Source organism: Aptenodytes patagonicus, chromosome 25 (genome assembly GCF_965638725.1).
Source record: "Aptenodytes patagonicus chromosome 25, bAptPat1.pri.cur, whole genome shotgun sequence".
Classification (NCBI taxonomy): Eukaryota; Metazoa; Chordata; class Aves; order Sphenisciformes; family Spheniscidae; genus Aptenodytes; species Aptenodytes patagonicus.
Genome location: NC_134973.1, coordinates 262004 through 287782, shown reverse-complemented (window position 1 = coordinate 287782; position 25779 = coordinate 262004). Strand labels below are relative to the sequence as shown.

At 42.4% G+C, this 25779-nt stretch overlaps 2 protein-coding genes across 2 annotated transcripts in view; both read left to right on the top strand.

The window, feature by feature from the left end:
* The window catches only part of LMNB2 (lamin B2), a 43126-nt gene extending 21825 nt beyond the window's left edge, over positions 1-21301 (top strand). The window contains exons 3-12 of the mRNA XM_076359071.1: positions 853-1009; positions 1675-1800; positions 4278-4448; positions 10127-10252; positions 10455-10675; positions 11283-11574; positions 12096-12203; positions 13088-13207; positions 14633-14734; positions 15967-21301. Of these exons, the coding sequence (XP_076215186.1) occupies positions 853-1009; positions 1675-1800; positions 4278-4448; positions 10127-10252; positions 10455-10675; positions 11283-11574; positions 12096-12203; positions 13088-13207; positions 14633-14734; positions 15967-16008 (1465 nt within the window). The 3' untranslated portion in view covers positions 16009-21301. The remainder of the gene's footprint in view (positions 1-852; positions 1010-1674; positions 1801-4277; positions 4449-10126; positions 10253-10454; positions 10676-11282; positions 11575-12095; positions 12204-13087; positions 13208-14632; positions 14735-15966) is intronic.
* Positions 21302-23015: 1714 nt separating this feature from the next.
* Positions 23016-24348, top strand: TIMM13 (translocase of inner mitochondrial membrane 13). The gene is made up of 3 exons (XM_076359096.1): positions 23016-23205; positions 23445-23513; positions 23590-24348. The coding sequence occupies exons 1-3, from the start codon at positions 23068-23070 to the stop codon at positions 23686-23688; spliced, it is 306 nt and encodes a 101-aa protein (XP_076215211.1). The 5' UTR covers positions 23016-23067; the 3' UTR covers positions 23689-24348.
* The last annotated feature ends 1431 nt before the right edge of the window (positions 24349-25779 follow it).

Below are 25779 nucleotides of genomic sequence, written 5' to 3'. Positions count from 1 at the left end.
TAAGATTGTTTAAGAGAAAAAGACAAAAAGCCATTTCCTGCATTCTTGATGTGAGACTAGAATTAGTGAGCTTAAACTGCAGCAAGGAAGGATTACTTCACATAACAAAAGTTTTTTAATAACATAACACCACACACCTAGAGAAGCTGCAGAAAGTATGTCAGAGGAAAAGGTAGACAAACACTTGATGGGCAGGAGGAAGATGACCTTGATGATTTCTGCGAGTTGTATAAAACAGCTCAAATAATCATATTTAAGTGACCAGAGTTGCTTTGCTCATAATGAAATACTGCTGAAGAAATACTGGTTTATTCCTGAAAGGTGACCACATTTCCATAGTGGATTACTTTACTACTTTGTGTGGGAATACATCCTAGGGAATGGGCTTGGCAACAGCAAGTACAAACACTGGGGATGCTCATGGGCCTCTTTGGGAGATGCATGCGCTTTGCTTCTCAGGGGCTGTAGTCCAGAGTGATAGATGTCAGCAATTAAATGTGCTGTGCAGCAGCGAGATGAAAAAAATAGGCATTACACCTTGTGTGTAAAGCAGCTTTATTGTCATCTCTTAGCTGTCAGAGTTGCCTTCTTGTTTTTCCCTTGCCTGCCCATGACATATGTTCTTCTTTATTAGGCAGTGCACTTACAACACGTTGGTACAAGCTGTGAGTTTTAAGAGGTGTTTATGATTACTTTTATTAGCTGCATTTGCAGGTTACTCTAGAAGCCACCTAGTGGTATGCTAATCCTAATAAAATGTGTATCATAACAAAATATCTGTAGTTGTAACCAAGACACGCTCAAGATGTGTGTGCACCCACGTATAAATATATTTAACTTTTGTTTTTTCAGCTACAAGAAGAAAGATGCAGATTTGTCTGTGGCTCAGGGTCGCATTAAGGATCTTGAAGTGCTGTTCCATAGAAGTGAAGCAGAACTCAATACTGTCCTGAATGAGAAACGCAGTCTGGAAGCAGAGGTGGCTGATTTGCGTGCCCAGCTTGCTAAGGTATGGCAGTGAGTGCTTCCTTGCTTTAGCACAGGAGAGGTTGTGTGTTGTAAAATTTGTTATTTTTCTTTGCAGTTAGTTTATAGTCTTAACATCATTGATCCAGCTGACTTACTGCTGAACCTTTGCCTCCCCCTCTTGGATATAAAACTAAATTGTAAGAAATCTCTGTAAAACAACAAAACAACGTGCTGTTTTAGAAATTTTGCTAGTCAAAAGCTTTTATTTAAAAATTTCTGGTAAGTGTTTCTATATTCATGAGATACCAGGTTACTAAATGTTGTCCTTTGTAAGGTCCTGCATAATTTTAAACTTATGCTGGAGTACCCAGTGGGACTACTCTAGCAAGAAAAAGAAGAACATGCAACATACTGTGCTTGAGGAATTAATGCTTAGCTCCATTATCATACTGTATTGAAATAATCCTACATTTTAAATAACTGCTATACAAACATGAAAGCTTGTTTTAAATATTCGTAAACGCACACACACACTCTTTTTCTTTTCTGTTGGGGTTTTTTTTGGAAAATCAGTGGCTTAACATTGGATTTGTTGTTGTGAATAATTGGTCTAAAGATGTCAAATGAAGACCATAAAGGGATTATGGGGATGGAAAATAGGGATCCAGACAAAATTAAATCTTTATCTTCAAAATTCTTTACTAGGCTGAAGATGGTCATGCTGTGGCTAAGAAGCAGCTGGAGAAGGAGACACTCATGCGTGTGGACCTGGAGAATCGGTGCCAGAGCTTGCAAGAGGATCTGGATTTCAGGAAGAATGTCTTTGAGGAGGTATTATCAACCTAGTAATCTCATCATAGTCTGAAGTTTATGTGGCTTTTATTCAAACTGACTATAAGCAATTGCTGACCAGTCCAGGTAGGGAAAATCAGCATTATCCTTGCTATAAATGGGTTGAGTAATAAAATAGTTAAAGGTTTTGCAAGAGTTACATGGTAAATCAGTGGCAGAGCTGGCATGAGAGCCAAGTGACAAGGGTATTGTTCTATGGGCAGGTGAGCTAATGTAGCAGCTGACTGCTGTAGGAAAGGGAACGTCTTGTTCCTTCTCTCTGGACCTGGTTGCATGGCCCTGCTCCTTACTTGCACCAACTTTGGTGGTTGTTGGACCTGACTATAACCTGTTTTCATTGACGAGAACAGTATGCAATTACCCTGCTTTTTGCAGGGGTAGTTTTCTGCCTGTTTAGTGAGTTGAGCTGGCTCATAGTGGTTCTAGTGAGGACCAGAGTTTTTACAAAGTAAGTAGTGGGAATGCACAGGTGGGGATTGGGGGGGGTTGGGAAAGGGAAGCGTGACCTTCTCTCTGTACCAGATGCAGAGTGTTACGTCAGTTTATTCCATCTTGTGAAAACCAACTCTGACCTTTGGTTCTTCTGCAAGCTTATTCAGTTAGTGGCTGCTGAGCAATTGCCACATGCTTCTGCCCTTCATCTCACCTATGCTAGTTGTGATGTTTGGCTCACCATGCACCAAACCATTTCAGCCTGATTAACTAGTAAAATACTTAGGAGTTTTTGGTTTAATTTTTGCCAGCTTAGTGGCTGAGTTATGTCTTACCACGGAATCAAATGAGTGCCCCGACTGCATTAAGGGATGGGGCAGGGCTGTGTGGCTAAGGAGAGAGGCTGGAGCAGGGCAAAGAAACCAACCAGCTAGATCACCCTGAGTTGTACTGACCATTGTCTCACTTCCATGCCCTGGAGTAGTTGGATTGCTGCACGCAACTGCAATGACAGACCCTTGCTTGGTTGTAGGGCCTTAAAATAACTTTGCTTCCTGAGGAGAATTGTGTTGCTACTGACCAAACGTGAAGCTAAATGAGACAGCAGAAGCTAATCTTAAAGCTTGCCATGCTGAAGTGGGGGTGTTTCTTTAGCCATTCCTGGAGCTCTTTGATCCTTGTATGGACCAGTTCAACACATGAAGAAAAAAAGGAATTGGTTTCCTTTAGGTTAGTGAATTCATTTGGTTCAGTAAAGCATGCAAAGCTCTGTTGGAGCTAGAACATCGTGACTGGGAGTGTGGCAAGTAAAGCCTGCTTACTCTAGTGGTGTTGAAGTGCTAGATCAGCTCAGCCCTTCACCTGATACTTTGTAGTCCTCCTTGATATTTTTGTGGCCTCCGAGGGGTCATTGCCTACAGTTACTGAGAGACTGCTGCTTCCTAGTTTTCTTGGCGTAAAAATTCACCACAGAAGGGAAAACTTCTTCCGGATCGCATCAGGACACATTTCTGTGAGTAGAAGGGCGTGTTTCTAAGAGTCTATTTTTAGATGTAGAGTATTTCTGCAAAACAACTTGTAAAGTCTCTCTAAATTTGTGTTAGCCTGCTATAACTCCAGTTTAAGCATGCAAAGTGAGCCTTGCTTCACTTGCCTGCTATTATCCTCATGGCCCTGCTGCTACCTTCAGGCCTCCTCCCAGTACTCAGAACCGCTCCCTTGTTGTTTATCCTACCCTGAAGGGAGAAATTGTTTCTTTCTCATACCATGCATTCAGGCCTGGCCAGGTCTCTGCAGAGCTCAACATGAATAAGTGCATGAGTAAGTCTTACCTCACTAGTTTGGGACCAGTGTTCTAGGCACAGAGAACTCATACTTCTCTAAAAATGAATATTTCTTAGTGCAAACTCTGACCAGAAAAATATATTTATGTCTTCAGGATTGCTTGGGTTGCTGTTTTGTTATTAAAGTAATCAAAATCAATGAATAGAGATCATCCAGAATAGAAAAAGAGATGATCTGCATATGCTTAAAAGTGAAATTTGAAGATGCAGTTTTTCTCTATAATGATTATTTTTTTTCAGTATATGTAATGGTCACAAAAGGTGTTCATTTTTATCTGACTCCTTGTAGACTGCAGTTGTAATGTAGGCATGTATATTGAGAAGGAAAGGGTTTGTAGTGCAGCACATGGAATCTCTTTGCTATGTAAAAAATCATGTTTTCTTCTCCCTCCTCCCCCAGTTTTGACTTTTGTAGCATAAAACAGCTCCTTACTTAAACTGTATATGGATATTTTTAAACCTGTTTTTAGGTCGGATTACTTTTAAGAATTATATCCTGCCAAATGAGAACAGTAACTTGCATCTGTTAGTACATGCAGCAATTCTTAGGCTTAAATGCCTAAGTACTGTAGCTCCTATACACTAAACTAGCACTGAAATAGTTAATTGTTGTCTGAATGTAATTGCTGTACTGTTTACCATAATGTTGGGATTTGTCCCCATTTTTTCTTGTGTGTGTAGGAAATAAGGGAAACAAGAAAACGACATGAACATCGTTTGGTCGAGGTGGACACTAGTCGCCAACAGGAGTATGAATCCAAAATGACTCAGGCCCTGGAGGATCTGCGAAATCAACATGATGAACAAGTCAAACTGTACAAAATGGAGCTTGAGCAGACCTATCAGGCTAAGGTAACTACTGCTATCCACAGCACTGTCTGACAGGAAGTCCAGCTGGTGAGATAAAAACCATTTCCATCAGCCCTACTATCTTTAAGGAGACAAGTAATTATAATTTGAAGAAGCTTTTGTCCCAGTGTTCAAATGCCTCCTCTGGTGCTTGTGTGCGGATGCATTTCCAGGGAGGTTATAGCCAGAGGTAATAGCTAGGAATAGCTTTAGCCACGAAAGGCCAGTTTGTGAGAAAACACATGGAACTGTTGGTCACTGTGGAGGACACAGTGGGAATAGTGGATGTTGCGCAATAGCTGATTAGACAATGTCTTCTGCTATAAGGGTTTTTTTCTTGATGTCAGCAGATCAGTTCTTCCTCCAAAATGGAGGTGGTGGAGGAGACTTGCAGTAGGTGTGAGACGTTGGCTCTGAGAAGCTGACTACCTGGAAGGATGGGCTGGAGAGCTTGGGGAATGGCTGCATTTCAAGATGGGCTTTTGCCTGGATGCAGTGAGCTTGCAAACTAATATGGACATACTGAAAAGGGATCCATGTCTAAGGTTGCGTTGTCACTGTACTCCTACTGTGGCCTTTGCAATCTCCTTACTAGCCCCAATACTCTTTTAAATGTGTGTAAGCCTTATCACATTTCAATGATCTAAGTTAGTTCTGGATTGGAAAATTACTAGATGCAATTGTGGTTTCATTGGTGGCGTGAAAACTTCAGGCAAGGTATTGGATCTTTTCTGACCAGCTTTGGTGACGAAAAACATGGTATATAAATTGGAAATCATAGAATGGTTTGGGTTGGAAGGGACCTTTAAAGGTCGTCTAATCCAACCCCCCTGCAGTGAGCAGGGACATCTTCAACTAGATCAGGTTGCTCAGAACCCCGTCCAGCCTGACCTTGAATGTTTCCAGAGATGGGGCATCTACCACCTCTCTGGGCAACCTGTGACAGTGTTTCACCACCCTCGTTGTAAAAAATTTCTTCCTTATATCTAGTCTGAATCTCCACTCTTTTAGTTTAAAACCATTACCCCTTGTCCTATCACAACAGGCCCTAGTCTGTCCCCATCTTTCTTACAAGCCTCCTTTAAGTATTGGAAGGCCACAGTAAGGTCTCCCTAGAGCCTTCTCTTCTCCAGGCTGAACAACCCCAACTCTCTCAGCCTTTCTTAGAATCATAGAATCATTAAGGTTGGAAGAGACCTCTAAGATCGAGTCCAACCATCAACCCAACACCACCATGCCCACTAAACCATGTCCCTAAGCGCCTCATCTACACGTCTTTTAAATACTTCCAGGGATGGGGACTCAACCCCTTCCCTGGGCAGCCTCTTCCAATGTTTAACCACTCTTTCAGTAAAGAAATTTTTCCTCGTGTCCAATCTAAACCTCCCCTGGCGCAACTTGAGGCCATTTCCTCTCGTCCTATTGCTTGTTACTTGGGAGAAGAGACCGACACCCACCTCGCTACAACCTCCTTTCAGGTAGTTGTAGAGAGCAATGAGGTCTCCCCTCAGCCTCCTTTTCTCCAGGCTAAACAACCCCAGTTCCCTCAGCCGCTCCTCATAAGATTTGTTCTCCAGACCCCTCACCAGCCTCGTTGCCCTTCTCTGGACACGCTCCAGCATCTCAATGTCCTTCTTGTAGTGAGGGGCCCAAACCTGAACACAGTATTCGAGGTGCGGCCTCACCAGTGCCGAGTAGAGGGGGACGATCACTTCCCTGCTCCTGCTGGCCACACTATTTCTGACACAAGCCAGGATGCCATTGGCCTTCTTGGCCGCCTGGGCACACTGCCGGCTCATGTTCAGCCGGCTGTCGACCAGCACCCCCAGGTCCTTTTCCGCCAGGCAGCTTTCCAGCCACTCTTCCCCAAGCCTGCAGCGTTGCATGGGGTTGTTGTGGCCAAAGTGCAGGACCCGGCACTTGGCCTTGTTGAATCTCATACAGTTGGCCTCGGCCCATTGATCCAGCCTGTCCAGGTCCCTCTGCAGAGCCTTCCTACCCTCCAGCAGATCAACACTCCCGCCCAACTTGGTGTCGTCTGCAAACTTACTGAGGGTGCACTCGATCCCCTCATCCAGATCATTGATAAAGATATTGAACAAGATTGGCCCCAAAACTGAGCCCTGGGGAACACCACTCGTGGCCAACTAGATTGAACTCCATTCACCACAACTCTCTGGGCCCGGCCATCCAGCCAGTGTTTTACCCAGCGCAGAGTCCACCTGTCTAAGCCGTGAGCCGCCAGCTTCTCTAGGAGAATGCTGTGGGAGACGGTGTCAAAGGCCTTACTGAAGTCCAGGTAGACCACATCCACAGCCTTTCCCTCATCCACTAGGCGGGTCACCTGGTCATAGAAGGAGATCAGGTTGGTCAAGCAAGACCTGCCTCTCATGAACCTGTGCTGGCTGGGCCTGATCCCCTGGTTGTCCCGCCCATGCCTTGTGAGCGCCCTCAAGATGAACCGCTCCATAATCTTCCCCGGCACCGAGGTCAGGCTGACAGGCCTGTAGTTCCCCAGATCCTCCTTCCGGCCTTTCTTGTAGATGGGCATCACATTGGCAAGCCTCCAGTTGCCCAGGACCTCCCCCGTTAACCAGGACTGCTGATAAACTGCTGATGACTCCTTCATAGGAGAGGTGTTCCATCCCTCTCATCACTTTTGTGGCCCTCCTCTGGACCCGCTCCAACAGGTCCATGTCTGTCTTGTACTGAGGACTCCAGGGCTGGATGTAGTATTCCAGGTGGGGTCTCCCCAGAGCGGGAAAATGTGAACAATAGGAGTAATTTAATCCAGGGGAATGCTTCTTAAACTTCTTTAAAAATATTGTCACTCTTTTGGATTATCTGCCTTGTTGTTGTGGATGAGTGGAATGCACCTCACTCGAAAGAGAGAAGCAGCAATATATTTTACTGAGGTAAAATAATAATTTGAAGAGTTCACTAAGTTCGAAGCAATTTAACGACGTTTAACAGTGGTTTGACACGGTTCAGTAAGTTTGATGGCAAGGTTTACCTTATTAATCACTGCATGGAAGGAACATACAAAGGAAAATTGTTTTAGAATGATTCACACAGAGACCAGAGGCACAAAGAGTAAGGAGAACCCTCCCGTTGACTCACGAGGTTCAGAGTGGACCCCCTTGCTTTCTAAACTCCTTATGGAGTCTAGGTGCAGCTAGATCCAATTTTAGTCTCGGGCATGGTCAACGGTTTATGTCTAATGGTATTATCCATACAATGTTTAAAATAATATTGAGTAGCTACATGCATTAGTAATGTTTCATAGTATTAATTCAGCATGCTTCCTGAGGAACCGCTGACCTTGAGAGGTGTCCCTGCTCAAGGGGAGAGTCACCTGGCGTGCAGTCCAACTGCCATTCAGGGAGAGCTCAAGTTGGGCCCATCCTGATGGTAATATTTATAGGGTGAAGTAGCTGGCTGCTAATCAGTAGCATAGACAAGATAGATGTCTTCATTTTAGCTCTGGTATCTTGTTCTGTGCTTTGGTTATCTTGCACTTTTGCGTTTCGAAACCACCTTTTGAAATATTTTTCAAGACGCCTTCACTCCCTTGTACGTGAGCTTTCCAGCTCGCAGGTTCACCCCAAAGATGTAAGGCCTCTTGCTCCTTAGTCAGCCTGAACCAAAGTACGGCTAGGGGTCAAGTGTATCCATCACACCTATGCAAATCCTGAGTTAGCAAATCCCAGTTCATCCAGCACTGGGGACGTGGGAGGAGTAGCAGCTTTGTTACTGGTACAATTGATGGTTACAGGTTTGGGTCTTTTAATATTCATTGCCCTACCTGAAGGAATTAGGCAGCTGCTAGTTTTCTGGTTATTGAAAATATTTGCCAATAATTACAGTCACTTCTAATTCTCTTGCGGTGGAGAAATTATGGTGCTGCTAAAATTGTTCTCCCGCACCCTTCAATGAGACTCCCTTTGAATTCTTTGGTTTGATGATTTACAGTTTGAGAAACATTGATCTACAAATATTTAACTATTTCTTATGGCAGCAACAATATAGATAATAGATACTAAAAAATAAAATTAAGTACAGTTAGAAGTCTTAGCATTATTCACGGAAGTTAGGAACATATGATATTTTTATACAACGAGATAGTTGGATTGACTTGTCACAGTCCAAAGAAGATCCAGGATAGAAGATGCCTAGTAGAAAAAAAAAGTCTGCAAAATACAGCCTTAGAGAATGAAAAAGTGACAAGATTTTAACAGAGGGATGAACAAATTAAGCTTGTTTTTCCCCACATAAAAGATGGTTGTTGTTATGGATGAAGTTGGAATGCGAAGGGAAAAATGGGCTTAGCTGTGAACTTCATTCAATGGATTTCTGGATAAAGATGTGTCTCTGTTCAGAGAGAGCCTGAGCTGATAAGGAATGTGATGTCAAAGCAGATTGTTAAGTTTAGCTACTGAACTTCTCCAGGATGAGAGGGACTTGGGTAAAAGCTCACTTCTTGCTCTGACCATGATCTTTGATAATAAGCAATAGAAATTCTAAATCTGAGGATTTGGTACTATGCCAGCATGACTGTAAGGAAGTGAATGGTTGTCAGCATTCAAATAATTTTTAATTTTAAACTTTATGAGAAGTAATGGAGTGTATATTTGACTTGAAGTTCCTTCAAAACCCTTAGCCTAAAGAAGGCTCTATGTGTGTTTCCTTCCCTACTCAGAACCCTGTGAACTGCAGAGCTAATAAAGGTTGATTTTATAAAGCTTTCTGCTGCGTGGCTAAAGAACATGTTCTGCCTGTAACTGTTCTTAGAATTGGGGCAGTTTAGTTTCTGGGTGGATTCCATGGTGTGTAGCAGAACTGTTGAACTCCAGCTGCAAGGCATGAAAAGGATGCTTTTTCCTAGCTATCTGCGTTGATGAAACTTATCATGTAATAGCTTTGAGCTCTGTTACTGCTCTGTCAGATTTGGTTAAAATTAGCCACTAGAAATGAAGCTTGTTCACTAGGTGAAATTAACAAACACTGAAAACAAATTGAATGTTGGCAACTATTAGGGAAGGAGAATACAACAAAAAGCATTGTTTTGCCTCTGGGGCAGGATGTCATCTGGAGTGCTGTGGGTAGTTTTAGTCCTTCTTGAAAAGGTAGTACAGAGTAATATAGAGAAGACTAGCAAAGATAATTAAGAGTATGAAACAGGTCCTGCATGAGGAAAGTTTAAAATAAAACTTCACCTGGGAAAAGAGATGAGTCGAGAGAAGGGGAAGATACAATGGATGTCTGTAAAAGGATAAATAGCACAGAGAAGGTGAATGAGGAGTGATTGTTTATTACTTTTCAGTAGAAGCAGGGACAGTGAATGTCCAGTGGCAGATTCGGAAGAAACAGGAGGAGGTTATTCTTCATTAATATATAGCTAAACTCCTTGCCCTGTAAATTCAAAAAGCAGAGACAAATTTCTGCCTGAAAAATCCACTGAGAGATAGTAAGCATCAAAATACAGTCTGTGGCTTACGAAGTCCCTGAGTTGCAAATGGCTAGCTGATACATTATCCGAATGTTATCTGCCGAAACCAGGACAACTTACCAGATTTCCATTTAAAATTATTTAAGATTAAATAGCTTCTATTTTTTACCGAAAAGATATCTGCAGGTTATCTAACTCAATGCAAGTGACTTGTATAAAACTTGCCTTCTAGCTGGAGAATGCCAAACTGTCCTCTGACCAAAATGACAAAGCTGCTGGTGCAGCTCGAGAGGAGTTGAAGGAGGCTCGCATGAGAATAGAAGCTCTCAGCTACCAGCTTTCTGGCCTCCAGAAACAGGTAAAGGGACTAAATTTGCTTTCATCTCTAATACAGAGCACTGTATTGTTTGGCTATATTAACATTTCTGTCCCTTCATATTTTGTGAATTTTATGGAGAGAAGTCTTTGTTATGTTCATTTGGGAGGGAGATGAATTTTTAACTTTTTTTACTGTACCCACATAGATGCCAACTGTGTTTTCCATTGTGCTGTCTACCTAGGCTAGTGCAGCAGAAGATCGCATTCGTGAATTGGAGGAAATGATGGCTGGTGAGCGGGAAAAGTTTAGGAAGATGCTAGATGCAAAGGAGAGGGAAATGACAGAAATGAGGGACCAGATGCAGCAGCAGCTGACGGAGTACCAGGAACTGCTTGATGTTAAATTAGCACTGGACATGGAGATCAGTGCTTACCGAAAACTCCTGGAAGGAGAAGAGGAAAGGTATGTACAGACTCCACATTCTTTTCTTAGGACTAGCAGGTGTTATTTTCATTTCTTACGTTTATTTTTTTACCATTTGAGCAGGAATGCCCAGATTTTGTTTCACTGAAGTCATACTGGCTTCACACTACAATGTGTTGCATGGAACGCTTACATGTAACACTCGTAAGTGTTCTCGTCTGAACACCGTCTTTATTTTATTTTGGTTTTTATAATGGTCTGAGTACAGTGGAATATATCATTCTGTGCTTGACATTCATCTCCTCTTTCTATTTAAGTGCTTATACTTCTGTGTTTTCCTGTTTTTTAAATGATGTGGCCCAAGAATAGTGCGTTAAGTAGTAGATACACTAGAGGGGAGGGTTAAGCGATCTGTGTTGCTCTCATTAGCACCGCTTTCCATGTCACGTAATCATACTACCAGAAAATTTCTCAGGGATGGATAGCCGCCGCCTTCTCTTATATGCAGTCCTCCTGACACACACAATGAGGCTGCTTTCAGCGTTGGGGCATATTACAGACTGGTTAGTGAGTATATTGTAGCATTATTGCCTTGTGTGTAGTTCCCTGGATGAGTTAATTAAAATGCTTCCTTCATTGTGTTAAGGTTGAAGCTCTCTCCAAGTCCCTCCTCCCGCGTTACAGTCTCTCGGGCTACCTCCAGCAGCAGCAGTAGCAGTACTTCACTTGTTCGCTCTTCCCGAGGCAAGAGAAAACGTATTGAAGCAGAGGAACTTTCAGGCAGCGGAACAAGTGGAATTGGCACTGGAAGTATTAGCGGCAGCAGTAGTAGCAGTAGCTTCCAAATGTCCCAGCAAGCTTCAGCTACAGGAAGTATCAGCATAGAAGAGATAGACCTGGAGGGCAAATACGTTCAACTGAAGAACAACTCGGAGAAGGTGAGTGTCAGCAGAACTCCTAGAAAACAAGGAGGAGGAGCTAAATTGAAATGTTACGCAGCCTTTTGTAGCACAAGTAGGTGGAGTCACTTGGAGAGCAGGAGCAACATCTCAAGGTGCAGCAGCCTGCAATAATTAACAGAGGCATTTGAAAGTTGAACATTACAGTGTGCTAGCACGAGTGTAATGTTTGGTGCAGGAAGAGAACATAGTTTGTGTCCCAAATGTCTAAACGTGTGCTGGTACCTTGCTTATGTAAATAGCCTTGCTGGCTCTAGCAGAACTTTTTTGTGTGAAATGTGTATCTTTTTTAAATTTCACTGAATGACCTTATGGGATTTGCACTTTAGACTATTAGTGGGTATAGAAAAATACTTTCAAGTTAGAATGCAGATGTCTAACAGCCATGTAAATAAATTTACATTCACATTATTTTAATAACAAAGAGACCTAGAGAAAGCTCTGATGCTTGTTTGCTCTGTTTTGCTCACCCTAAATAACCTTATGACTCTCTCCATTAGGATCAGTCTTTGGGTAACTGGAGACTGAAAAGACAAATTGGAGATGGAGAAGAAATTGCTTACAAATTTACTCCTAAGTATGTCCTCAGAGCTGGGCAGACTGTAACAGTAAGTTATACTTACAGTATGTCAACAATATATTCTTTTGTTGATGCTGCAGCAGTTGTAAATCTGACATTTGGTACAGCCTGATTTGGTGTATAACTTTTTGGTTTCATAGATCTCACTTTAGAGAAGCAGGATTTCAGTTACAAAAATGCGGAACAGAAATTGAATTTCTATATTAGCATTTCAGTATTTAAGACCATTTCGGGCACAGAGAAAGTTGAAGAAAAAGGTATTTTGGGGAGCAGGTCAAGGGCTGTTTGTTTTCAAACACCTTTGCCCAGGTTTGGAATACTAATCCTGCTCAACCTCTTAATGAAATAGGAACATTTCAGAGCATTCATTCAGTCTAGTAGACTTATAGTTAAGTTTAAGACTAGATGTTCTCAGCCTTAACTGTAGTAGAACAGCTGCTTTTCTGTAATTTTGTATTTTATTTTCAGTCTGTAACAGATGTTCTTTCAGAAGAAAAAAATGGCTTTCTTTTAATCAGTTCCAGCTATTTCTACTTAAGTATCAGTTGCTCAGATACATATAAAAGATTAAATCGATACACTACAAGCTTGCATTTTATGTCTTGGCTCCATACAGTATAGTCATTGAGAGAGTGGTAGCAGAAATTTCTATATTCAGAGAAGAATTGATGACTGCAATATTAGATAAATTTTTTTCTCTTGTTTTTTTTTTATGGCTAGTGTTACTTCTTGTTGTAGACTGAGAATAGTATCTTACTACAAGTAATGGTGTAGGTAAAAGCAGGGTAAAACTGTCATTGGAATTCAGAAACAAAACTGGTATGTAGGGAGAAGTAGGAGAATTAGGGGGTTCTGTATATTTAAAAATAAAATGTGCATAAATAGCTAATTACAGAATGTCTTTCTCGCTAGATTTGGGGTGCAGATGCAGGTGTATCTCATAGTCCCCCTTCTGTTCTCGTGTGGAAGAATCAAGGCAGCTGGGGCACTGGAGGAAATATCCGCACATACCTCGTAAACTCTGAAGGAGAGGTAGGCTGTGTCTGTAGAAAAAAAGCTGGGTTATCTCCCAAACTCTTTCATTTGGGGGGCAGGGGGCGATGACAACAAAATCCTGATTTTAAGATCCTCCCCTATTGTCTTCTAAAATAAGACAGTTTATAACACTGAAATAATTAAATATCTGTATGTATCTCAGATTTTTGGGAAATTTTGGAAAACTGTGATCATCATCCTGATTACATCCATAGACTTTTTTTCCCATTTTAGAAAAACACAAATGTAGAGAATTTGTTTGGAATTTGAGTATGTATTTTCAGAAGAGACAAAGAAAATAAGTATTGCTGGCAATTCAAAGTTACAGTATATAGTACCTACGATATTCTGGGATGCAATGTAAATATTAATGTAGGAAGACAGCTGTCCTTTCAATGTTGGAAGTATATCAGAAGTTTTCATTTGGCACAGGTTCCTGTGTATTCTGCATTGTTCTACATCTGCCCACAACTGATTTTCTAAAACCATCCCTGCAGAAGACTCCTGCAAGGGAAGATTGTGCTTTGGCTGTTATTCATAAATGTGCCATTATCCCAGTGATCTGATAGAAATAGGAAAGTGAAACAGACCACAGTTGTATCAGTTGTCATGCTGCCTTTCTTGCTGGCAATTCTGTGGAAGAACTTTGTGCAGGAACAGCAGCGCAGGACAAGGTAGGAGGGAGGGTCATTTCTACAAATAGAAAGCTAACTGGCTTAGTATTCAGATAGAAGAGGTTAAACTAGTACCTGAAAAATTTCAAATCCATGTCCGTTCCCACTATGGTTACCTTTAGTATCCCTGCTTAGACGTGTATGTTTAGGGCGACTTTTTCCACAAGTAGAAATTTGCACCTATCATTTCAAGGGTGCAAGTGTACAGAAGAATTTCTTACCACTAAGAAGTGTTAAAAATAATTTAGTAATAAAGGAAGCTTCTTGGGGTTTTAGAATTCTTTTTAGTGCCTGGTTTGGAAGACCATCCTGATAATTGATATATGCAATTGATATAGAATATTTAGTAGAAACTAGGAATATTCTTGATGCTGTGTAATCATACTGCGAAACTTTAGTTTCTCACATTACAGTATGTCTCAGACAACTCCTAGCTGGGTCTGCTATGAGCTTGTATAAAATTGAGTAACGACCACCTGAAACATGGCTGCTTCCTCTCAAATCCCTAGGTAATGAAAGAAAATTCCTGAAGCTAAATTACATTACCATGCCTTTTAGTGGATAGAAATAGGAATGTTATTGTGGTTTGCAGGATATTACCAGTATTTGCTTGCATAGCTAACGTTAAATCTAGGGCAAGTTGCTTTAAACCCTCCAAAATTTAATAGGGGTATTATATTGATGGTATAGCAAAAACTTGAGATAGGTATAGACTGCTGGCCATCTCCTTATCTGTCATTTTGTGTAGGAAGTTGCAGTGAGAAGTGTTACTAAATCAGTAGTCGTGCGAGAGAATGAAGAGGAAGAGGATGAAGCAGAGTTTGGAGAGGAAGACCTTTTCAACCAACAGGTAATAAGATGCAGACCAAATGTTTAACTTGTGCCTCGTTGGTTGGATTAATGAAGCGCAAGATTTAAGGGGGTCCCTTCAACTTTTGCCAGCTCTGAGCTTCCTGGTCCATTTTTCCAATGGATGCTTGCAGAGGATGATCTCAGAATGGCTTGCAACCCTGCAGCATTACTACAATGCACAGAGAGAGTATAATGTGAGTAATTCTTCCAGGAATTGCTGCTTGAATCAATAATGGTACAGCTCAAGCAGCGGCTAATATCAGATCAGGATGCCAGGGTATCTATGGAAGTATGCAACAGATCAGATTTACAGCATTGCAATGACATAGATTATTTTTAGGGTTAGTAAGATTAGTTTTAGCAGTCAGTGTTCTTCCCATTCCAGTATTTGCTTCTCTATAAAAAAGAGTCTGTGGCATTCTTGCTTTAAGCAGAATATAACCATTGGGAAATATAACCACTAAAAACCAGGAAAGGGGGGAATGCTTCTGTTGCTGCAAGCTTCAGCTTATTGGTTTATTTTCTGATAGTATATACCTGCTACATCTGAAATAAACTTGGTTTTGCTTAATAATGCCACCTGTATGTTTTCATAATGCTTAGTTAAGTCCTGTGAAATAACTGACCAGCAGTCAGCAGAGTGAAAAGGAGAAAGATACTTCATACAGGTGATACCGGAAAATATTTTAAATTTATTTCAAACTCAAGTGATTTGTTCTCCTGATCAGTGGCCATTAAGTAGCTCTTTTTATAAAGAACTCATTCTGTGCAGGTTTGAAGTTGAATTCTGAAAGCTTTTTTGGTCTCCAGGAGATTAAGCAGTGTATTTGTAGTATAAAGCAACTGAAACAGAAACTTTTTTTTTACCCCAAGCAGCAGCTATGCAGCATAGATCTCTCTCAAATGGAAACATAATTTGAAATAAAGGAAGGAACTTCCTGTTCTAAAGCTAATGACATCATGATTTTCATTTGTCATCTGTATCAGTGGTGAAAGTATGGAGATTAACCAATCAACCCATCGTAGAAAACCACAACCAAGAGTAGCAGTGTCTTAATGCTGGCAGTAGGCTGTGATGTGTGCTGTGCTTTCTCTGTAGTTGTGATGTTCCCTGAATAGAACTACACTACAAAAAAAATGCTTTTAACAACTGAGATGATAACCAGAGTCTAGGTTTACAGTATGAAAAGCTATTAAGAATTGAGTTCAGCTATATCTGTCTTATTTTAGGGGGATCCCAGAACAACCTCTAGAGGATGCTCAGTGATGTGAAGAAAGAAAAAAGAAACTATTATTTGCTAATTTTTGTCATTTATTTCCTTTTATTTTTGCTATTTTTTTCCCTCCAGAGCCACTGAAAGCTATTTTTATATGCATCATCTGATTTCTTTGAAGTTTACTCCTTGGTACATTTTTATAAAAAAATCCAAAAAAAACCTTTACTGAACAAAACTGCCAGAATTTTTAATAGATTTCTTTATTTTTCCCTCTTTGTTGAAACACTATATTGGAATACAACATTTTTCCCCATACAGAGTTTAAAGTCTTATGGACAAACCTGCAGCAGAAAAGAAATTTTTAGCTAAAATCGGATGAGACTCCTTGAGTGTATGGTAAATCTATAATTGCATATAGATATGCAGGATAACTTAAAAAAAAAAAGTTTATGGAAGCGTGTTCATCTGCAGGGCCCCAGGAGAGATTCACAGTAGTGTTTCCTCCATACTTTAAGAAATGGTAGTATCTTGCTTGGTATCCTCAGCATTGCCCAGCTTAGGAAAATTAGACCCCAAGTTCATTAAAAATGCTCCTCTACCAATGGCAGTAACAAAGGGGAGCTGCATTTTAGACATTCTTGGCTCAGGATCACAGCATCTTGTCCTACTCCAGAATTTGACAGCCGAGTGGTAAAGACATCTGAGTCTGTCAACACCTTAGCTCCATATCGTTATTTCAGAAGATGGAGAATGATGGGTTCTGCTTACTGAATATATACACCATCTTAAGGTATGGAAGTGTCAAAACCAGAGTTTTAAGTGTTTTATTTTCAGGGGATTTTGACATTGTCACAAATGAGACCTTGTTAAATTATGGATGCAAGTTGTGATGATTTATGATGTATTTATGATGTTAAGCATCATGATTTAATGCTTTGACATAGTCAGCATTAAACAGAATGATTAAGATTTTAGATGTTAAAAATATTTTTACTTTTGGCAATGATAAATATTGGGGATTTTAAAGGTTATCCTGTGTAAATGTTGACTTTTTTTAATCAGAGCTAGATGCAGCTTGTTCATACTTCCCTTATATTCAAAGGGGCATTGTCAGGTATCTTAAGGAGCAGTATTTGCAAAATAGTACAGAAATAGTTTAATGAGTTTTTTAAAATGTTAGAAGGAACTGCTGTTGTGTAGGACATAAGCATTGCTTTGCAATGTTCAAATGCTCGAAGGAAAGTCTAACAGTGAGTGAAGGGAGAATAATGCTTTTTATAAAAAATGCTTTGTATGAGCAGCAGGTGATTTTTATTTCAGTATGATGCAGTTTGTATCTGATATTGTCCCTTTAGCTTAAGGTTTCTTCTGCTGCATTTCTGTGGAGATAACTGACTCCCATAAGGGTTAGTATTCATATAGTAGTGCATCTTTAAGCACTAGGAAAAATACTTGACTGCTCCAAAGAATGTATTGGCTACTGTACAAGCAAATGTTTTTTCCACTAGTTATTAGTTTGGATACAAAATTTGGATACCATTTGATGCCAGCATAGAATCCTGTTTTTACCTGCACTCTTGAACTCTGATCTTGTCATTCAAATAGTTTAGACTCATCAAACAAGCTACAAGGTTTGGATGTTTTCGGTGGCTTTTGGACATTATGTTCTCTGAACAGTATTGTGACTGACAGATATAACCTAGAAAGTCAGTTTAGTGGCTTTGACTGATGGCTTTGTAATGCAAGCAGGGTGGGAACAAAAGGGGTTTTTTAAGCTTATGGATTTACTTTGCCATTTAAAAATAAATCAAAGATGCTACTTTTCTCTATTTGAGTGGGATGACTGAATTACTGAAGCTAAACTAATAGCAATTTAGAATTATGTTTTAATCCATTATCAGAAGATCCATTACAAAAAAGCAGTATGAAGATTTGGCTGTTTGGGCTAATGGGATAACTTTATCGATGTACTTGGCCATTTTTCTAATGTAATTTTCCCACTCTGCTTGAGTAGAAGGTTAAATATGTAGTAAATCATGTCTATCTCTGTAAAATGTATCTAGTGAAATTATGTTTCTCAGACATAGTGTTACCAATTACCTTTTCTAAATTTGTTGTTATGCAAATGAATGCAATCAATGTACAAGTATTTTTGCAATGCACCTTCCAACCACTGGACAGCATTTCCCTTTCTGACCCACAGCTTCTATAATATACTTACATAATGTTTGAGGACTTTTTGCTTTTTTTCCTAAAGGTCTGTATTTATTTTTTTTACATCGGCCAGTTTTAAGATTGCTTATTCTTCTTTAAGGTTGTCCTGTAAATTTAAGATTGTTCTGTGATCTTAAATACTAAAGCAATGAGTGTGTAGTTCATTTGCATTTTTTTTCTGTGAATTTTTTTTTTTCTGTAAAGAATGGGCTAGGAAAGGCAGCTTGAATGAGGAAAAACCTCTTGCTACCTGAGCCATAGTTTTCTTAACAGCTACTGTATGGGGAATGTGTTGTCTTGTAGCCTTAAGGACTGGTGCTTGCAGATCTCTTATGATGAGCACTATGCCCTTCAGTAACAGTCTGCAGAATTTGTCCTTAGATTTGGAACTGTGTCCTTTAACTTTGGAAATAGTTTATTTCATTCTTCAGTACCATGTTTAGGTATGTGCAGGTGTTCATATAAAACAGTGATTTTTCACTGGGAAAAGCTGAATGCCAGCAGTCTAAATGTGGGCGATTCTGTCACCACAGTGCTTTCTAAAAGGCTACTAAAAATATGAGAAGGAATTCCTAGCTGTAAATTATAAGACACGGAAACTACTGTATTCCACGTACTTTCTTTTTTGTGTGTGCGTCTTCTCGAGACACCATCCTTTCCTCTTGCTTTTGATGCTGAGCTTCAGTGTAACGGCACTATCCCTTTAAAGTTGGTGCTCCATACTGGGAGGTTTTTTGGCTTTATCAAACCAAAAAGCATTTTTTTCTGTCTTTGAAGGATTATTACTTTTTTTTTTTTCATTTTCAGGATAATTAAAGCTTTTTGTTCAAATAAAATCCAGTGTCCCCTTGCCCTCTTTTCCTATTTGATCCTGTATGTGAACCACTCTTGAAGGATAGTCAGCGTTTCTACTCCAGTGTCTGATACCAGGTGTAGAGCTTGAAGGAGAAATACATTTGACTTGTCAGGAAAAAAAAATATTTTAAGGCTTCTCTGATTAGGGAAATTAACCAGTATAGCTTTTATCAGAGTAGTTACTTGTGTGTAACTACCCATTTGTATGTTCTTATTCCAGAAAAATAAGCAAACAACTTTATTGTGGATGAAATAGTAAAAATTATTCCTAAATGATTCTCACTGGTTAAGAGGGGGAAGGAATAACAGCGTAACTGCAGCAGAATAGTTAAGCCAATCTTTTCATTGTGTAGATCATAACAGAGTATTATATAAAATACGATGAACACATACTACCTACTCCTAAGTTCGTACCACGTGAAAATGCTTTTTTTTGGAACAAGTCCATCCATCTGCAGAACCATCGGTAACGTGGCGTCCTGCAGGGAGATATGGTTACAGAGAGCCTCTGACATTTCATGCCACTTCATTCTCTCTCGCTTCTGTATTTGTTACTTTAGCTGTGGTGTTGCAGTGACTTATTCCAAGTAACAGAGTGGCTATGATTCCTTTGTTGCTGCACAGCTTTTATTTCCCAGCGTGTCTACTTAGGCTAGTGCGGGACTCTAGATTTGCCCTGCCAAAAACAATTGTTTACACTGATGCATTGATCACTTGTCTTTAGCACTGTTTTGCCATTAGATGGGAGTTGGCTGGCATCGTTTATGTTTGTAGCAGGAACCAAAAGTCTCAGGAAGAAAATAAAGATCTGCTTCCCGTGACCTGTAATGTAAAAGCCAGACGAGCTTGTCTGCAGCTTGCACTAGTCATGAAAATTGTACTGCAGCGTGAAGCAGACCGTACTGTGAAAGGAGATCACTTAATGTGCATGTTTATCCTTGAGCAACGGGACACCTCATCTTCAGTTCAGGGATCTTACTGTTTTCTATACACCCTTTTTTTCTTTTTAATGCTCATCCTGTATAAAGGCCCTTTAACTGCAACCTGAACAGGGGTTAGTTAGAAGAGGCCTGTAGAAATCCTCTCTACACCCCAGAACATTTGAGAATCTGTTTCTTTTGTGTGCATCAGAAAGATTTTGATACAGTATGAAAACACGCATGCTGTATATTTGTATCTCTCGTAGCTACTTCTGACTTCCTCACTGTTAAGCCATTCTCTCTCTTCTTTCTGTATCTTCTTTTGAAAGTCTTATCTCTAAACAAAGATATTGTCCATATTTGATACTGGATTTTATTGCCACTGTTGGGTCCAAACCCTGTGTGAGCAGGAAACAAAGCCTTGTTGTAAACCAGTGAGTGGAAGGTGAGATAGTGATTGCATTTTTCAAAGCATTGTTTTAGCTGAATGTCAAGACAAATTCTATTGGAGAGTTTCTTTTCTCACTTAAAATGGCCTGGGAAACAGAATTTTTATTTGCCCTTCAATATGCTTAGCTTTAAGCCAGTTTAAAATAATTTAAAAGTTTTTTTTATACAAGACCATATTTACATGCAATTATTATTTGTAAACATAATGCCTTTCTTGAAATGCTAAGGTCTAGAGAGTGAAAAGGATGCTTAATATTGAAAGAGTCCATTCAGAGTAGCAGTGAATTGACTTGGAGTTCAGGAAAAGAAAATGTGTTTTATTGAACTACCAAATTTCCTAGTTAGCTTTTAATGAAGTGACAATTCCATGTTGATAAGGTAGATGTTACTGTGTGTTCCAGCTACCCAGATCATCACTACACTAAAATTACAAGCAATAAGCTATTTTAAACAAGTTTAAGCCAAAATGCTTTCCATTTGGGCACAATAGTATCTTCTCAGTTGAACTCTATTTTCGTAACAGTGATGCCTTGTGACTTGAATTGTGATTTTTTTTTTTTTTTTTTAAACACAATCTTTATTTAGATAGCTCTGGTTCTAGCTCACTGGTCAGTTTAACTGACCGCCTCCAGTCAGCTGCTGCAGACGAGTTTTTGAAAGGTTCAAGTTTTTAAAATAAGGAATTGTGAAAAAGGTTGTAAATTGAAATACAAAGACAAAATGATGAAAATGTTCACATGGAACTTACAAAAACTACATAATGATCTAGACTTTATCATTTCAAAGTGGTTTTTTTTTCTTTTTAGAATATGCATGCCAAATGTCTTGTCTTTTTCAATTATTTGTAATATACATTTTATGACTGGAAACTTTTTGTACAACACACTCGAATAAATGTTTTGCATTTTGTTTGTTTCCTTCTTTCATTTAACTGAGAGGCCACATGGGCTGTTTGAGATGATTCATCCCAGGGGACCTTCCTGTGTGTAGAAAGATAGGGGACAATGAGCTATCCGCACTCCTAAAAGAGATCAGCTGAATCCTGTGGTGTGCTCCAGAAGCAAATGAATGCTTTGCTTTAAACTCTACACAGACGCACTGCTTGTGGAAAGTGCTGTCCTCTCTGATCAATAGCACTGCTCCAAACAAAAGCAGAGGGAAGAACCTGAGTAGCTGAAGCAGGTAAACTTCCCCTTCCTTTCTTGTTGCCCCACTGACCTCTCCAACCCCTGTACTGAAGCGCTTGTTTCCATTTAGCCCACTTGATCCCGACTTGAGAGGACAAGAGCAGATACTGAGCCCTGGCAGCGATCGATTCTTGGGAACTAGGAAATGGTCCGAAGCATTGCTGTGAGCTGCCATGTTCATCGTTAGCCTAGCTCAATTTCCAGTCCATTTCTTTTCACTAGTCTGTACTCATAAAATTGTACCATAGGCAACTACCCCATCTTTAGCGCTAGCTGATAGTAATTCTGCAAGGTGTAGGAATGATTTCTTTTTCAAGTGGACAGAGCCACAGACAGGATGATATGGTTTACAATACTCTCTCTTCTGAGTGTAGGCTCTAGCTAGTGAAGATGAGGGTAGCTTTGGCTTTAGCTCTGCTGTAATGCTCAGTTCCTCATCTCATATAGAGGTAAGCAGCGATCTCCTTTCTGCACATCACATCTGCTCCTGAAAAAAGCTCCACAGCGTTGTTGTCTCCCATTTGCTTCTACCAACTCCCACAGCATTCTTACTTAATGGAGGATATACCATTGTGGAATTAATGCAGGCTTTAAGGGCATGAGCCTTTTACCTGAGTCATCTAAGGCAGAGGAAACCATCACCGTAGCCTCAAAGGACAGAAGAATTCATTCCAGAGAGAATTCACCAGGAAGTTGCTCTCTGCAGGGAGCCCAGACCATAATGCTCGTTATTTCATGTCAGGATGTAGCTGTGCAGCATTTTGCTCTGTGGTAAAGCCAGTTTAAGTCCCTTCCCATTGCCTCGGTGCATGGGGCTGTGCTTAAAGCCCAATACTCAAATGCTGCGCTGTATTCAAACCTGCAAAACGTCGCAGGTCTGGCGGACGGTCCAGCCCAGTGCCCAGCCACCTCCATCTTCACCGCTGGGGAACGCGAAGCTGGTGAGTTAACTTGCAGCCCGCGAAACCAGCCCGCCCCCTGCCCCACCACTGCAAGCGATGCAGGTGCGTTTCCAGCCCCAGGACTTAAAAGCTTTCTCAGGGCCACCTCCACCACAGCCGGTGGTGACACCAAAACTCATCCTGACACGGGCCTCTGCCCTCACCCCAGTGCCCGGCGGGGCCGCGAGGCGCGCTGGAACAAGCGTCCTCGGGCGGAGGGGTCATCCACTTCCCGCCCCGCACTGGGCGTAGCGGGGTGCGGGCCCGCCCCCGGGGCCTTCGCGGGCCCCAGCCGCCCTCGCCGCCCCGGCTCCGCTGAGGCGACATCAGCGGCCCGAGCCCCGCCGCCACCCGCAGCCACGGAGGTGAGCGCTCCGACCGCCCCGCCCCAAGCTGAGGGGAGCGCAGCGCGGTGCGCTCTGGGAGTGGCGGTGCCATCCGGCGGCCGCCCCGCCTGGCGGGCGCGGTGCACGCTGGGAGCCGTAGTCCCGGCGAGCCGCCATTTCGCCGGCAGCGTGGGGGCCGCCGCCCGCGGTGACTTTGCGGCATGGAGGGCGGCTTCGGCTCCGACTTCGGCTCCGACTTTGGCTCCGGGGGTGGCGGTGGGGGGAAGCTGGACCCGGGGCTCATCATGGAGCAGGTGAAGGTGCAGATCGCCGTGGCCAACGCACAGGAGCTCTTGCAGGTCAGGAGGGGCCGTGGGGGGCGGGTAGGGACTGTCCCGGTCCCGCTCTGTCCCGGCCCCGATCGGTGCCGGTCCCGCTCTGTGCCGGGCAGCGGGGGCTGCCCTGTGGCCCGGGGGAGCCCGGCCGTGCCGCTGCCCCTCAGCAGTGCGGGGAGGGGGACGCGCCAGCGGCCGGTGCGCCCGGCCCGGCGGCTGGCCCCGCCGGGACCCGCGGCGCCTCTCACGGCCTTTCTCCGCAGCGCATGACGGACAAGTGCTTTCGGAAGTGCATCGGGAAGCCCGGTGGCGCGCTGGACAATTCGGAGCAGGTGAGCGCGGTCGGGTAGAAGCGGGGACCCGCGGGCCACCCACCGGCGCCACCGCTGAAGGCTCTCTGTCCCGCAGAAGTGCATCGCCATGTGCATGGACCGGTACATGGACGCCTGGAACACGGTTTCCCGAGCCTACAACTCTCGGCTGCAGCGGGAGAGAGCCAACATGTGAAGCGCCCTGGCTCCTGGACCAGGGAGGGACCATGTGGGGAAGGGACGTGGCCAGTCCAGGTGGTTGGGGGCGAAATCCTGCCTTTCCAGCCCCTGCCATGGCAGAGCAATAAACCCTCGCTGAACCTTTTGCATCCATTGGCTTTTATTAGCACCAGCCCCAGGAACGAGTGAATTTTCCAGCCTTGAGAGCCACTGTGAGCTGCTTGGTTTGCCTCACGCCCTTCCCAACGGTCCAGACTGGCCAAGGCATATAGCAGCTGATAAATCCCTGCTTAAAGGGCTGCGAGAGGCAAGGATCCTTCTGTGGAAAAGGGGGGCCAAGCCAGCAACAGAGTCCCCTTGCCCAGGAAGCGAGCATGGACCCAGCCATCAGGTAGTTACCCAGTCCCTTTTCATCAGTGGAAAAGCTGCCATAAGATGCTCTACATGCCATACTTGGCTCTTTCTTCCTTTGTATTTGTATAGATATATGTGGGGCTTGCTTTTGGGCTCATAGGCTTTGACTCAGCTCAAGCAGTGTGTTGGGGAGCAGGGGTGCTCTTATTAGGTTTGCAGCACAGCCTTGCAAATAGTGGTACAAGCACAACTGGGGATGAAAAGGGTTGGGAAGTACTTAGGTTGATTTCTTTATAGAATAAAATGTGTTGTGTGGCTGTGATATTCTGTAACTTCTGGTTTGGCTCTGGCACAGATGTTCCATCTTGGACCCTACCTTCTAGGCATCATTTTTTTGGGGGAGGAGCACTTCTGCAACAGAGGACGTGGGTCTGCTTTGGGGCTGAGCTCTGTATTGTTCTTGGCTTACACACCTCTCCTGGAAAGGTTGGTATATGCTGTGTAGTCAGCAGTATGCACAGCAGCTGGAAGAGGAGAGTGTTGGAGATTAAAAGTGCCCATGCCCCCGTAGTGAGATTTTTGAAATCCCTTCTTTTGAAGCTCTTCTATATTTTATAAAATATTTCACTGTTTGCTGGGGCAGGGAGACAGACTGGAAGGATGACGTCTCCTTAGCTGCTAGGACATTCAAAGGGATGTGGGAGAACCTGATTTAATTTAATCTCCCAATGTGGTGGCTTCTATGAAGGAACTAAAGTGTTCTCACACAAGGTAAACTATTAGGAAATAACTGGATATTTGGACTAATTGAAACTGAATGGAGTTTTCAGCCACGTTTGCTTAGAGGCCTTTTTACTTTTCTTTATGGCTGTATGAATTTTGTGGTACTGGCTGTGCAGCAGTCCTGTTTCATTGACGGGAGCATCCCATCCAACAAGTGTTCCAGCCATGGATCTGAACCCATCTTGAGCTGAGCCATGCCTGGAAGCCAGGTGTTCCACCTTGCTAGTGCTCTAGCTGGGAAAGGGTAGATCTCACTGCCAGCTGGGTTGGGAAAGAAGAAACCTCTTGCTATACCCAGATGCAGAGCTTAAGTGCCAAAGACTAGGAAGGGGTTTGGGGTACTAGCTGCTCTTCAGTTTTGGTGGTCGAATCTATGAGGCGATGTCTAAGTCTGCCCAAGACTTGACACATGAGCTCTGCAGCAGTTTTTTCTTGTGAACAAAGGTGTCTGTGTGCCTTATGCTGGCTAGTGGGACCTCACTTCCCACTGAAGGAGTTGTATCCTTGGGCCACTATCTCAGCACTTTGAATTTTTCCCACCTAGCTTAACCAGAACAGTGGTCTGTGTGGCTATGCCTTAATCTTTGTCAATTTAATCACCTGTTCCCTTATGCAAAGGGAGCTGGGGGTGTGGGGGGTTGTGAGAAGCCTGTCCTGATTCTCTAATGCAGATGAGGGCCTCTGCAGTCTTAAGTCCAAGTGTTTTAGTCCTACCTTCTCTTGTGATCAAATGGTGAGCCAGGGGATCGTCACTGAGCTTACTAGTACCAAGCATTGAGTGGAAACAGTAGCATACCCTTTCCAAAAGCCATTGCACAACATAACAGCTCCATCAAGCCAGTGAGGTCTGAGGCTTCTGCAAGGGCGTGACTCTGGGCTGGGACAAAGTCGACTTGTCTCTTGGTGTGGCTTTGGGATGACAGCTCATAGACAGAGGTCAGCCAAACTACGTGAATCTCTGGTAGATGTT